Here is a 16,363-nt window from a genome sequence, read left to right on the forward strand (position 1 = left end):
AAACTAATATCACAAGTGGCTTTAAATATTGTACCATTTTTTTATTATCAGTTTAAAAATTACAAATAAAAATGTTACATATTTTGTATTAAAATATATTACATTATATTTAATGTTAAATAATTTAATTATGTTTGTTAAAGTGTTAAATAAACATACATTATTCGTTAAAACATTTTAATACAAAATATGGATTGTTAAGAAATAATAAAATATGTTTTTGTTTACTACCTATGTTGTATTGTTTAAGTAGGTAAATATAATAAATGTTTATTAGTTACATAGTATGAGTAAATAAACATATTACTTTTAACCGATGATGGTTCGATGTTCACATAATAATTTTTTTTTTTATTGATCTGAAATATACATAGACATTTAGGCCATTAGTACTCGAATTTTTGATTACATATTGTTAGTATTTTAGTATTTACATGATTACATTAAATTAATTTGTACAATTCTGTTTTTTTTAAAGAATAAGATACATAATAATTTATCTGATGTATTAACTACTATTTTTATAGTTATAATTCATTTTTCATGTCAACAAATTTACAGAAAATTATGTCTATATAACATAATAATTAATCAATTATTTTTATGTATTTATTTGGTATGTAATATACTGAAAAGTCCGTTTTGAAGTAGGTATTTAAAATATTCTTTTTTTCGCAGATGCTTAATCATGTATTCATATTGAAGTTAAAGATAAGTCATAAGGGTAAACGTCTATAAATTTAGAAAACATTTTGAGTACCTAAGAAAACTGTGTATTATTATGTTATGAACTCAGGACTAGTATTTAAGTCATGTATCAGTGGTATATGCGATATCTTGGTGAACGATCATAAGTTATCATCAGAGGTTAGTTCAACGACGGTGATGCAATTATGTTATTGATTATTGTTATTACTTATAAGAGTAGAATTAAACTATTGTGGTTAACGATTATCGTTACTTACACTAGATACCTATCTTTTTGCTTTACAGCAGACTAGGTACTTACTTAAATGACAATATTTGTACACCAGTATTTTAATTGTTTGTATAAATAGCACTTTTTATGTAGGAACATGAGTAAGAGGTACACAAGTACCTAAATAATGATTTGAAACTCGGACGCAGTTAAATCCAGAGCCATTGTTAAGTTTTTTTTAATGTTCGATGCGTAGGCATCATTCATCACAATGAAAGTATATAAAGTACACAAATTTAGGATTCAGAGGGGATGACAATATAATATATATTATGGGTAGGTATATTAAAGTAATTGGAATTTACCATCTCTAAACATAAAAACGTATAAAAAGCTCCCTCGAACAAACACGGTGAGAATTTTGACAATATTTCGGGTAACTTAATTGCATTCGCGTCATCGCGAAACGAGGTAAAGAATACCGGTGTTGTTCGCATGAAACGAAGACGGCATTATGGTATTTTAGTATTATAGGATACGCAAATCTAATAAACAACAGGTTGGATGAAAAATAAATAAAAATACGATAAGTGTTATACTATTATATTATAATATGACAATGACACATACCTATAACACACCGAATTTTCAGGGCGAAAAACGTCAGAAACTACGCGTCCCATGTCATCGTTGTCTGTGATATTATCACTATTATATTCTAACCTGCTGTTATAATACCCGTAATATCACATGCCCGAATCATGTTATGCACCTATATCTACCAAGGGTATACGATTTACTATAGTAAATCATCGCGCGCGTGCATATTTATTACGGGCGTCTGTCGCATCCCCCGCCGCCGGTACACCCTCACTGCCATTAAAATCGGTAACGATGTCGACGACTATAGCTACGAAAACGATGACGTCACGGATCCATGGTTATATTCTGTTCTTTCGACCTATAGGACCACTGTATTACAGCATCAACAGCAGCAGCCGCCACCGTGTAAACGTTGTCCGAGCAAATTTGTTAATAAATTAAATTATACGTTTATGACACACGACGTCGTACTGTGTCCTACTTGGAGGTGGCGGTGGTGTGTCGACATGACCCCCGTCGGAGACGGATAAATCGAACGGAGGCTACACAGTACACACACACAAACTACATGCACTAACCAGAGCGAGTTGGGTTGCTGCCGTTACCGTGGCCGCGGGGCGAACACATGGCTCTCTGCACATTACATTATTATTATTATTATCATCAACATTTATTACTATTACACTCGCCGTACCGCAATATTATTATTATTGTATACGACGCAGCGTATCGTTATTATAATATACGTGAGTGACTTGCTATACAATAAAAAATTGTTACGTTATCGAAAATTCCGTTTAACATTATAATACAATATAATAAAGGTATATCTTATAGTTTCGGTATTTTGTAACCGTTGTTTTATTCCTTATTTTTTCCTCGTCGACGTGAAATAATTTAATATGTTATGTGCGCTGCCTTTCAGGTGGACTATAAATACTAATAGACCACGTAGCACTGTAGTACGCGTGTGTATAATTTAAATACTATCTCGTAAAAACCATATTATATAGAAAACGCACATGATACGTATTACGTGTTATATTGTAAATTACCTATTATAAATATAAAAATATATAAAAAAAAAAATTTTAAATATACAAAAAATATTTCTGGTCGCTTCTTCAATGTTGCAACATTGTATAATCGTATAATTATTCGAGTGTATAAAAATATTGAATAATTCGTTTCTAGAATGCGCAGTTTCGTTCGAGAATATTAATATTTGGTTACGCCAATGTTAAGTAGAATAGAATATCACGCACAATAGGATCTGACGATCGATCGAAATGCTTTGTTTAAGTACTTGTACTTGTTTGGTACCGAGTTGGAGTTTGCACAAAACAAAAGGTAATACCTGAAGAGAGAGATAGAGAGGTTGTGTGGTCCTTGGTACTTAACTCAATAAGGAATGCCAAAAGTTTTAATTCCAAGATTAATATTTGTTTTAGCATTGGAACATCGTCAGAACATCGTTTATAATATCTAGTACCCAAGTGAATATGTGCAAATAAAAATATAAAATTAAATGTGTAATATGTTCATAATTATATCTTAAGACAGCGTGTACCTACTCACGTATTATTCAAATTATGATTATTTCTGGTTAATAATAATATAATATAAATTATAACCATACAAACACGACAGAGTAATAATTTTTATTACTATCATTCGGTACCTATATTAATTTCAAAGCCAATTAGTTATGTAAGATATTTTGATGCGAGTCAACTGTCTCTTTACAGCTTACCTACCCATTTAAACTAACAATACCTACTTGCGTCCTGCATATTGTATAGAAATAATGTGCTTGCTTACACTACCGCTCAAAGTCATAATTTTGCCGGGATAATACGTGATAAGTAATACTATCATCGGTGCTGGCGGAAACTGAACAATTTAATCGTATATATTATACCGCATAGTTTTATAAAATTATTAGCGATATCGCCGTTACGATTCTCCGTATTTTAATTTGATGGTTTTAATTAATTCACGTTTACGTCGTATTATGTATTTAGGTTGAATACGCGCGGCATAGTTTTGATATATCAGAATAGCGACTGCTTATTTCAAATGCACGATCACGTTGCCGTACTTGCAATGAACTTTATAGACGAAATAATGTTTATGTACAAGTAATCGCGTTCCAACAGGATTGTATGGCGACAATGTAGCTATCTCATAATATTGTACGTTATGTTATGAGACGCGTAGATTAATTTGAACTCCTGCTTAAGTTCCTTCTCATACTTATTATATGCAAGATATATATAAAAAAAAAAACTATCAAATATAAATAATCAAAATTAAATTACTGCTTATGACAACTGTACCGATGGTACGTTGTGTTTTGTACTATTTAGTTAAAAAAAATCATTTATGTGCACTATGAATGGTTCATTATCTACATTAAGATAAACATCAACGTAACTATAATAAGAATTTATTTGGCAGTAAACACATTATAATAAAAACAAACTGCAGTGTTTAATAAAATATTTTATTTTCTAACCTTAATACGTTGCACTAATAAAATTACCACCTAGGTAATAATTCTGTAAAAAGGTGAATTTTAAAATTTTAAATAAATTTATAATAATATATTTTTGTTAATTTTTATCGGGGATTACTATAATAGCATGAGTCGTGAGCTCATTCTCTTATCTATACTATTAATTAATTATTATTAATAAACATTTAACAAACATTAAGTTTGTAAGTTTGTGTATGTTATACAGAATACACGCTTAGGTAGCAAGTTCAACAATAGACAGGTCACGTTATCTCAAATGAAATAACAATGTTGTTAAAAGGTAATAAAAATATTTAATTTCAATCAATTTTTAATTCTTAATGTTTTAACTACATTCAAGGTTAATGATCTAAAATTATACTTAAATTATAAGCCTTTTAGTTTGAAACTTTAAATACACTGTTAGAAATTTGATATACCAATTATCTGTTTAGGTACACAGAGAGTAGAATGTTAATATTTTTTTTAATTAAAAATTAATCAACTACTATACGTAATATTATATTTAAATTGGGCAAAATATAGTATAATAATATAATTAAATGATTAAATAACATTGGTTACCTCATAAAAATTACAGTGTATAAGTACCTATCTATTCATAGGATTGAATTTTATCATTGGAGTTTTTATATATGTATGTTCTGGAATGTTAAGTAGAGTGGTAAGATAATGTCAATATTTTGAATGTGAAATTTGTGAGCATTATACTATATTATATGATGTTAATGTAGTACCTATGACTCCTACAAGGTAAAATAACTAAAAACTATGCTTGATACAGGCATTTAAGTATAAAATTGTTGGACAATATTGATGTTGTATGTTACATTCGGGTAGTTGGATATAAATTCTTGATCAGATCATATTGAATTTCTCCAAGGTGTTTTACCACTAATTGAGCATTTTTAAAAATAAAAATAATTAGAATGTAGTGTAAGGTTTAAATAAAATACGAGGGTATTCATATAATTAAAAAAAAATAAAACAAACTTTTAAAGATTTTAACATTTAAGTCTTTGAAAGTAGTTATAAATTTTGAATTGTGTTACTTGTATTACTATTTCTTCAAACGCCTATCATAAATTTTATAATATTGACTGTTGTAATGGTATATAAACATTTTCAAATTTGCATATAACAGCAAATAGTTCTAAGACTTACATTTTTAAAATCTTTACTTAAACCAAGTTCACTATAAAATTCGTTATGTGAATGTGGTCTTTTATTTTATTTATGTAAATATTTTGATCAACTTCTCGACAGAATAATATTGTTTTGTACTTTTCTTTGAATATTAAATATGTTGTTGTAGATCTCATTTTGCAGGCATTCGTCCAAAACAAGAAAGAGGTGGTTTATATTAGGCAATATTTTTACACATCGTGTAACAAAATGTGTGAATTATTTGGTACGGCCTTTACCCTGTCGTGGCTAATCTGTCTCCTTTATTTCAACCAAACACAAATTTACCCGTTACACTTTATACTCAGTAAGATTTATCGGTGTTTTATGTGTATGTGAAAACGAATGGATCCTTACTGAAACACAAAACAAAAATATTTCTATATTAGGAGGCCGACCAAATGTACATGGAATGGGTGGCATGAGATGTGATTTAAATTAAATTTTTGAATAGCTTGGTGATTGAATATTTCTACTTGAAACTTTTAAAGTAATTTGAGAAACATAAAATTCGTTTTTATATCCGACTTTCGTGTACCGATTACAACTGTGGCTTGATTTATTTATATAAAAAACTTGATCCCTGTGCGATGACAGCACTTTAAAATTTATGATACTTGTGTTGTATAGTTGATAAATTCTTGTGCAATGAGATGTTTTTATCAATGTACAAAAATACATTTGATCAAATTTGTATTTTATACTAAGGTATGTAATTCAAATGGTTTATTTTATTACCACGGCAGTTGGAAATTTTACAAGAATATTAATATGTTATGATTTATAAGTACATACAACATTTAAAGTAACATTTAAAGAAATTGTGTGTATAATTATTATTTAAAAACTAATGTTAGTTAACTTACGTGTGAAAATATATAAAATAGTTTCTTATAGTTCTTGTTGATTGGGAGCTATTAGTTTGCATAAAAGTAAGGATATAAGTTTTTACGATGTTGATAGTCTTTAAAATATTTTATGAGTGAACGTAATTTTAATTTTGAACAAGAAGTATCTAAAAAGCTAGAACAATTTTTATCGGGATAATATTAATTTTTGTTAAAAAAAAAAATCATTTACTGCAAATCCAAAGTAAAACAGTTTAAATATTCAAAGTTTAATTAATGAATTATTATTAAATACAAGAAATTAATATTTTTTTTACATTTTAGGTTTTGTCATGGATTAGAATGCGTGACTTACATATACTTACTTCTGGACCACATTTGTTTACTAACGATGGCCGGTTTGGGATTCAACATCCTCTAAGAGATTCGGCTATTTGGAATTTGCAGATCAAAGATGTATCTCCTAAGGACATGGGCTCTTATGAATGCCAAGTGAACACTGAGCCAAAAATTAAGTTTCTGGTCAACTTAACTGTTTTTGGTGAGCAGCAAAACAATCATTATTTTTAATTAGTACATTATTATGTAGATGATATAAATTATCGTTTTAGAATTTAAATCAAACCTAAATAATTACAATTTAATAATTTGATGATTGTGTAATGATTAAATTTAATAAAAATTAATTGATAAAAAAATGTCAACTTAAATTTAAAATTAGCTTTCAGTGACTTGGATAATACCTAATTATCATTTTTCTATCGTTGATAAAAACTGTAAGATAACTGTTCACAGATGTTAATACCGACTAATTACAGTTATAATTTGAAATTCGGAATTTAATATTCTCTACCTAGTTTCAACAGTAGTTCAAAATTTTCTTGTATTATCAAAAATATGTTCAATAGAATAATTGTACGCTGTTGATGTTTTAGAATTATAAATTAATAATTCAACGATTAAAAGAAAATACTTCCAAATATTGTAAAAAAATAAATAAACTGCTGTTAACGAAACAATTAATTCAAGAATATTGTTTTCTACATGTATATTTTGTTTTTAACCTAAATAATAGTTTTGTAGGTATTATTTAATAATTTAGCTAGGTATAAATATTATTATTTTTTTTTTTAAATATCATTTTTATTACAATAATAAATATGAACATGTTAAGAGATTATAATTTTAAAAATTATAGGGCTAAAAGTTTTAATACATTTAGATTCTGTATGAATATCCATATTATTATATATTAATAAACATTATATACCATAATTATATGACGTATTAAGTATATGGTACAAATTATATTATGCATGGCCGTGAAGATAGAGGGAAAAGGGAGTGAATGGATAATAATACCTAAGTCACTAAATTTTTGATGCAAAAAATAAAAACAAGAATTTTTAGTTGTAATTTATATAGGATATACCACTCCTTCTGTTTAACTTGGTGGGTGTCTTTTATGATTTAACAAAAATTATATCTATGAAATTCAATTCTAAAACGATTTTAAATAATTGTTTACAACTTTTAACAAAAATGCTCAAAACTCTATTAAATACGGACGCTTGCTTTCGTTTATTCATCTATTATTTGTTAATTTCCAATGCTACCAAAGACACTACCAAGTAATTCAAAAAAATATCTCATTTATGCACAGTATGTATTTAATTTTTAATCTATAAAGTCCAGTATGTGGTTTTATGAAATTTTTACTGGTTTAAAAAGTGTTAGGTGAAGATACAATAACATAAAACACTATTATTTATTATTATGATTCATATAAATATATATATATATATATAAAAAAACGATAAACTTCAATTCAAATATAATAAAAACGTAAATACTTTTTAGTTGTACCATTACAGAAATAAATAATTTTCTTACAATAATTTTGTGTTATCTTATGAAGTTATAATTATTTGGTTACAAGTTTGTTTGCGGTTAAATTAATAAAATAAACAAATAATCAACCGACATCAAATACACTCTAGATTATCAAGGTTAACAAGGTTAATACAATATAATATAAGAATATTTTTATATTATTTTAGTTGTCATAATTGTATGACTGGGACTCCCAGTTAAATGGTTCAACTATAAATATTTAATCATATAATTGATGTACAATAATGAAGTATGGCATTAAATGAATCACTTAATATGCGTTTATAAATAATTATTGTACTTACATTAAATATATTTTAAAAAAAAAAACACATTTTGTATGATTCTTGCATTCTTTAATATCTGTAAGATAGTGGTACTTATTACCTATTATAGTGGTATCTATTACCTATTGGCTATTACCTATTACAATCGCCTCTTGGTAACACTTTGTAAGGTAAAAAATTAACTTATAATTTAATTTAATGTATATAACTATAAGTGTGTAATTTGTATTAAATCAATAAGTAATTATACGCAGTATATTACTCTTGTGCTACCCAAAATAAAATAGTTTTAAGAAGAAATAAAAACTTTTTAAAAATACAGAGGTTCATGCTATACAAATATAGTTTAAATTAAATTTTCATGAACTGAAATTTGAAACTAATACATGACATTTTCATTGAAGATTATTTAAGAAATATTATAACTATCTCTATATACAATTATAAAAACATTAACCCTTTTTTTTTTAAACTTATGCATATTTTGACCCAAAATGCGGTTCCTTTATTTATAATGAACCTTACTTAGAATGGTTTTTCGAAACACGATGATACTTTACTTTAAAATTAAAAACTAAAACGTAAATTTAACAAATCTAACCCAAGTGACCTACTAAAAACAATGGTTAATTTATTTGCAATACACGGTCATTGATTATATTTTATATCCTGAGTGTAGCGATGAAATATATTGATTTTATAATAATGTTGATTTTGTTGTGTTTGTATACATACACGTTCAAAGTAGAAATTATGCCTCAATCTTCCACTTCCAGAATGGTTTTGGTATCAAATTGGATCTAGTTGGTACTTTGGGATATTGAATGTAAAAATTCCCAATACTTTTAAAATAATTTGGAAAAATAATAACATGGAAAACGTGTATTTTTACGCAAACTTAAATAAAATCAATTTTATATTTTCGCTTGTAATTTTAATATGAATATTATTAGTAATTTGAATTTTCGACTAATATTAGAAATTTCAAAATATTTTAGCTTTTTTTGTACTATTTATTTTCATTTGAAAGGTTCGATTTTCCAACATTTTTTGATTTATATACAATTGCATTTATATACAAATGCAAGATTTTATTTATTGACATTTCAAGTTAAAATATTGGCACATTTTTACATTAATCGAAAAATAATGTTTTATTCAAAAAATAAATGTAATTCTTTGGGTTGTATTATTGGGTTATTTCTTATACTTATTTTCGTATTTTTTATTTCACTAAAAAAATATTTTTACATTGAAAAATTTCCCCACTAAATTCTTCTTTAAATTTTCTTTGAAAATATTTATTAGCTTTAAGTTTCAGTACTTTTTTATGCAGATTAATTAATTAAATTTTATATCAGACAAAAAATTGAAATTAATTTTAAATATTATAAACATATGTTTCTTAATTTGATCCTTTATGAGAAAATATAATTTCATCATCAGGTTCTTCATCAGAAAATAAAATTTTTATGTTTAATTTTGTAAGTTGTATTACAACATAATTTATTTATGCCGATCATTATTTGTGTTTCATTAATTATTATTTTGAATTGATTTTGAATATATAATTATTACGATATAACTATAAAGTGGCGTCACTTAAAAGATAGAACAAACCTATATTAATCAGAATAATTGATTTTTCAAAGTTTTTTTGAACATTTCTATGATGTGTAGCCAAACAAATGTTTATAAGAAAGAAATGTGATTTTATTTGATTTTGATGATTTTGTTTCCTGTTTAATATCATTTAAATAAGAATATTATATTTCTTTTGATTTATTGGACTCAATAGATGAAAAATTTAATCTTGCCAGGACTATTACATAATAATATTATCTACTCTTAATTTTAACGATTTGCACATTGAACGTCGTGGTTTCCTACGAACATACATATGATGTAGCTATAATATTGAATTTACATTGATGAGTGCGTTTTTTTTTTAAATTTTCAATTATCACCTTTTGGAGATCTAATCTTTAACATTTAGGGTGGTTTGGATACAAAAATACAATTTCAGACGAAATTTCAAGTAAGAATAACGATAAATTTTTATCAAATTTTAATTTGGAAATAATTTCCCATAATTATAATTATTTTAACTACCAATCTCAACGTTACGCCAATTTGTATTTTAGAAAGGTAATATGCTAATATTGTACATTTGTACATATACATATCTATAACAAACAATCCTGTTTGACCTCAAAATTCTAGACTATTTGTTTAGATTACTGAATCGATGCTTTAATTGAGGTTGCCAAAGCTTGCATCTGTAAATTTGAAGTGGATATTTATAACATCTAAAGAAATTGAGTATTGTACCAGAATAGGAGGCCTTTAGTTCAGTGGAAATAATTGAAAATAATTTCTACTTAATAATTGAAGGGTCCGGTGCAATAAGCAGATAATCCATTTTGGAAAAAAGTTCAGGATGAAGATATAACACTTTCCTTAATTTTGCATTAAATATAGGATTAATCTGTTGGTATATTTAAGTCGAGGACATAACAATAAATAATTATATCTAAATATCAAAATCCTAAATTTAAATTTAGTAACCGAAAATATTTTTCAATGTTGAACTCCATGTTATGAGTTATCTAGTTTTTGATCAGAAAAGTGCTAAATTTCAAAACTAAAATTTATATATATTTTGTTTTTTCATGATAATACAGTTTATTTTTAAGCATATTTTTACAAAGATTTCTTTGATTAAATATGAACATTATAGTTTTTCATAAAAATAATAGATAGGTAAGCATGGGGAAAAAAATTATATTTTGGAAATATTATGTTTTTAATTTTTTAATTTTTATATAAGTTTCATAATAACAACATATTTAGAGCATACAAATTTAAAAAAACAAATAAAATATTTAGTAGGTACCTTCCTAAAAGTTAATAATAAATAATAATAACCCAAATATTCATCTTGAATAGGCAAATCTTAGCATTACATTTAAATATTTAAAAAAATACAGAATATTAATTTATAAATCATTTGACATGAACATCATCTTTTATGGAACAAAACAAAATATTTATCTAATTAAAACAAATTTATCCTAGTGATTAGTACTATTAATTTGAACAATTATTGAAATCTACCTTTTGTTTAAAATTATAATGATTTTTATAATCACCAATCGTCCAACTTAATAAATAAGGAATAATATCTTTTCATTCTTGAAAAACATATTTTTGTTATTACCATCATATTAAAATAATATTAAAGTATTTATATTAGGTACTTATCTAAAATTTAATAATAAATAATAATATTAACCAAACATTCATCTTAAAAAGACAGATAATCTTTGTATTACATATAGTATACATGATTGGCATTTCTTCATTTCTGAAATATAAAAATTATATTTATTTAAAAAGGGTGTATAAAATAATGAATATAATACATTTTAGTATATTATTGTTACTTTTTATTAGTGTACCTATGTTGCTTTTTATAGTTCATCATCTGAAGTTAAACGGTCCTTTACAGTTGTATCGACTTCTTCAAATCTCTGATAAAAGTATAGATATTATTGTGGAACATATTTTGCTGATAGACTATGTATGTCAATTAATTTGGCAGGTTTAATTTTAATTTTTGAGTGATAGAGCTGCTGAAGATTCTCAAATGACAATGTGCCTATCATATTATTTTTGTCCATACCTAAATGTTCTTCTCCATTTGAATTAGCAATAACTTTACAAAATAGTCCTTCTTTTGAATATTTAAGTGTACGATATGTCATTATTGTAAATTTTTGTTTATTAGTACTAATTAAATATTTAAAAAAAAAATGGTTTAAGATATTCAGAAAAGTTGTATATAATGTTTTGTGTTACATTAATAACATTGAATTTTGAAGGACAAACTTTTTTCAACATTTCTTGATACTGGTTTGGCAGAGATACTCTTTCAATTTTTCTTCTTCTCTGCTGTATTTGACCAAAACAGCAGCGGTCGCAGGGTAAAAAACTGTGACTTGGTTCAGGGAATCTTTGAACAACAGTTTCTAAACCAAACATATTTTTTGAACAACAGAATAAATATATTGAATGATGGCGTTGTTTTTATTTTGAGAACTACAATTGTCAGAAAATAGGTACACAGTTTTCATTCCCTGCTGTAATATATTTTGGAAGTAATAGTGAGAAAGCTTATAACTTCATTCTGTTCTTTCCTGGCCAAAGATTCGTCATACATAAAAAAATGTGAATGACGAGTTTTTGCTGAATAAATACAAAAATTAAAACACCATAATTGTCTTTTATAAAACACATCCCTACAAGGTATGTGGGGAAGTGGCATATTTTGCTCAAAGTCAAAAGACAAAACATCAATATTTGGGTCAGTTCTAGCTCTAGTCGATAATTCTTTTAAATCCGTGTAAAATAACTGTGCTTTAGTTAAATGTATGTCTTTTTCAGTTTCAAGATTTGATTTGATTATATTTTTCACCTTCTATTAAATTTTGAAATTTGTCACAGGTCTGGCAGTTATCAGACCTTGGAGAGCCAAAAGATAGTTGAAATTACTGTTAAAGTGGTGGCTGAAAAATCATACTTGACTACTCCCCATTTCTAAATTGTTGACAAAATTCTGATTCATATTTTTCTACCTGCATATTGTACATTTTACTAATATTTAATTCTGGAGATAAATATTTTCTTTCATTATTGTTTTGTCTACTGTAATGAGAACTGCGTTTGGGAAAACTTTGAATGTGGGTGTTAATTTGAAATAATATTAAATCTGAAATTCGATTATTGTACTGTTATTGATATTTGGTGTTATGTATGGCGATAAAAAAATTGACTGGGTGCTTAAAATTGTATTGCCTATAATTATTAAGAATAAAAAGTTCATTAAAATTATATATGTATTAAAATAAAAACAATATGGAAATTTTAAATGCACTTTTAATTTAAACTTTTAGTATTTTATATGTTTACAAATCAATAATGCAGTTCAGCTAGCTATAATAAAATGATGTCTTTATTTTTGTTTTTAAGTTTATTGAAAGTTTATTTATGGTATAAAATACATTCCAATCTTAAGTCATGTATAGATGATTTTTATTGAGGATTTTAAATCAGTGTAGGATTATAAAATTTGGTAATTGGTAGTGTTTAAGTGACAATCAAAAGTGGTATCTACCAATACGAGATCAATGACATTTTTTTTTTTAAATAAAAATATATTAATATGGGTTAATATATCTTAACTACCATAATTGAAAAAATTCCTTAGAATCATTTGAACATTTCACTAGATATCATTATGAGTTATAGAACACTATTTTTATAATAGTTAAAATGTGATTATAATAACTTTAAATTAGTCTAATTAGATTCAATATTATTATTTAATCAGAAATATTAACAACAAATAATATTTATATTTTGTAAAAATAGAATGAAATATTTGATTACAATAATTTGTATTTTGTTAAATATTATATTTGATTTATCATTAAAATCAATTTTAAGAATTTAAATAGTATGCATTTTATAAAAAAAAAAACAAATCAAACTTTTTTTTAACGGTCGTTTGTTGCTAATTTAATGGATGTCATTTGTTATTTACTATTTTTTTATTCGTGAATTGTCCAGATGTTTGTGTTCACATCTTTAGTAATACTTATTGGTTTGTCAGTCATATTGAAAAAAGATAAAATAGACTTAAAATAAAAATATAAGTGAATGCCACGTCAGTCTAGTCTTCAAAATTGTATTTAGAACTGTGATAGAATAACACAATGATTGTCAAGAAAAATAAATCTCAATATATTTTACTGAAAGGTTATTTTCTTTTATCTTTTTTTCACTGTGATTGATGAGAATATAATTAATTGGTTGTCAAAATTGTAAATATTCATTTCTACGTGTTATAGAAATATAGGATATTGAATTCATCTACTCTATAGATATAAAATACATTCTTATTTTTAATAGAAATATTATTTATACATTTATATATTTACCATTTATGTAAGTATTTGCAGGTTTCAGTTAATATGTATTATTATTTTAGTTGAAATATAAATCGATTCTTTTAATAATCTCATGCGTATGGTTTAAGAGTTAAAAATAAATATTAATAATAATGATTTTTTTTTTAAATAATTCAAAATTCAAAATGTAAATTTGTAGGTACTAAAAATATGATATTAGACATTTTTGAAAATTGATATCTTAAATATTTTATCTTTTAAATTAAAGTTATTCAAACAAAATTATGAGATTCATAATAAACTATAATTATGATTGATTGGGTAGAAATGTAACTATATACTAACTATACATACATCGGTAAATATTTAATAACAATTAATTCAAGTACCTATTTACAAGCTAAATATTCTGGTAGTTAGAAAAATTAAAACATATTATAAATACTTTAAGTACTATAAATAAGGTCATAAGAATTTATAATTATGTATAGTGAGGAACTAAATGTTTAAGAATCAATCAATTCATATATTTATTGAATGTACTAATACAAAATGAATGTAATAATTAATTTAAATTTGTACTCGAAATTAAATGTAAAAGTAAGTGTCAATATTGTCATTGATATAAATAATATAATATAATTTATAAAAATAAATTAAATAGTTACTTCTATTTATTATGGAAATAAAGACAATTTAATAAACCAAACCTTCAAGACTTAACTTAAAATATTATACATAAGTATTATAAGTAATTAGACGGTATAACTTAATTTTGAAAAAAGTTACAATATGCATCACACTATTTTCTGGCCTTTACCACTGTAAAGTAAGCTTTATGTTATTGGTTGCCGTTGGTTAAAAATGGTTACTATTGATGATAGAAAAATAATTAGTAAAAATTAGTATTTTAGAATAGACTGAGTTGTAGTAAATAGCCGCTAATATACGGATTTCCTACCAGAGTGGCTGAATTGCACTTGCTGCTGCGAGTTACACCCAAAAGGAGTTGTACATTCACAATTTTCTAAAGAGTTTTTATGTTTTAAGGGCAAAGTGCACGGGGTCAGCTGGATATGATTTTCATAAATCAAAATTAATTTTAAAATAATATCATGATATCATGGCAGTAAATATAATAGCTTCCGACCACTGTTGGTTATATAAAAATTGGTTTCCTTTATATTATTAAAAATTTACGAAATTGAAATGACCTTTCCATGAAGAATATCTTTCTTCTCATTTTTATAGTTTAGGTATACACAAAAATAAGTGAAATGAAAAATGTCAGTAAACATTTATGATATACAAATATATCATCCTGTAATTGAAGAATACAAATTAACGGAAAATTTTTTTAAATTAGAAAACTGAACGGGCCGGGAGCGTAAGATAATAATACGCGCGCCCGGTTACCCAACTACTTCGTAGCGCACGCACACACCGACCGACCTGTGTAAATGTGTATACGTGTATATAGCGACTCAAGGGAAGTGGACGGGGTCGCCGAGCAAGACCAGAGAGTGCTAGTGTGTGGTGGTGTGTGTAGATGTGTATATTTGTGTGTGTGTGTTCTTAACTGATAAAGGAGATAGGTAACTCTAAGTAAAAATGGTAACTCAATTTAAATGCTGATAAATATATAATAAACAGTAATAATGATACTACGGCCCTTTTGGCCCAACAGGTAAAAATATAATATTATGCTGCTATGTGAGCTTGTATAATTGACAAATATAAATATATAATACGTAGCCCTCCTGGCCCAACAAGATATAATATACGCTGCTATGTGAGCTTGTATAATTGACAAATATAAATATATAATACGTAGCCCTCCTGGCCTAACAAGATATAATATACGCTGCTATGTGAGCTTGTATAATTGACAAATATAAATATATAAATTACGGTCCCTCTGGCCGGTAAAAATAATAATATTATAATAGTGTAAATAAATAACAATAATAGTAAAAACTCACAATTTGTGGAGCGCAGTCTGGCCAGCTGGTCCTAGCTATACGGAAAAGTTCACACTCACACATACAAAATAGAAAAATATAACAATAATAATAATAATTCACGACATACACACTATGCCGGAACAATAGTAAAAA

At 25.8% G+C, this 16,363-nt stretch overlaps 1 protein-coding gene and 1 pseudogene across 1 annotated transcript in view; one reads left to right on the forward strand and one right to left on the reverse strand.

Moving 5' to 3' along the window:
- Positions 1-16,363, forward strand: part of LOC107169557 (uncharacterized) — an 80,891-nt gene that overhangs the window by 30,892 nt on the left and 33,636 nt on the right. Inside the window, exon 3 of the mRNA XM_089227331.1 lies at positions 6,419-6,635. Within this exon, the coding sequence (XP_089083457.1) occupies positions 6,419-6,635 (217 nt within the window). The remainder of the gene's footprint in view (positions 1-6,418; positions 6,636-16,363) is intronic.
- Positions 11,748-13,952, reverse strand: LOC149056099 (uncharacterized; annotated as a pseudogene).

Source organism: Diuraphis noxia, unplaced genomic scaffold (assembly GCF_037042655.1).
Source record: "Diuraphis noxia isolate RWA-SAM2 unplaced genomic scaffold, SU_Dnox_SAM2 contig0004, whole genome shotgun sequence".
NCBI lineage: Eukaryota > Metazoa > Arthropoda > Insecta > Hemiptera > Aphididae > Diuraphis > Diuraphis noxia.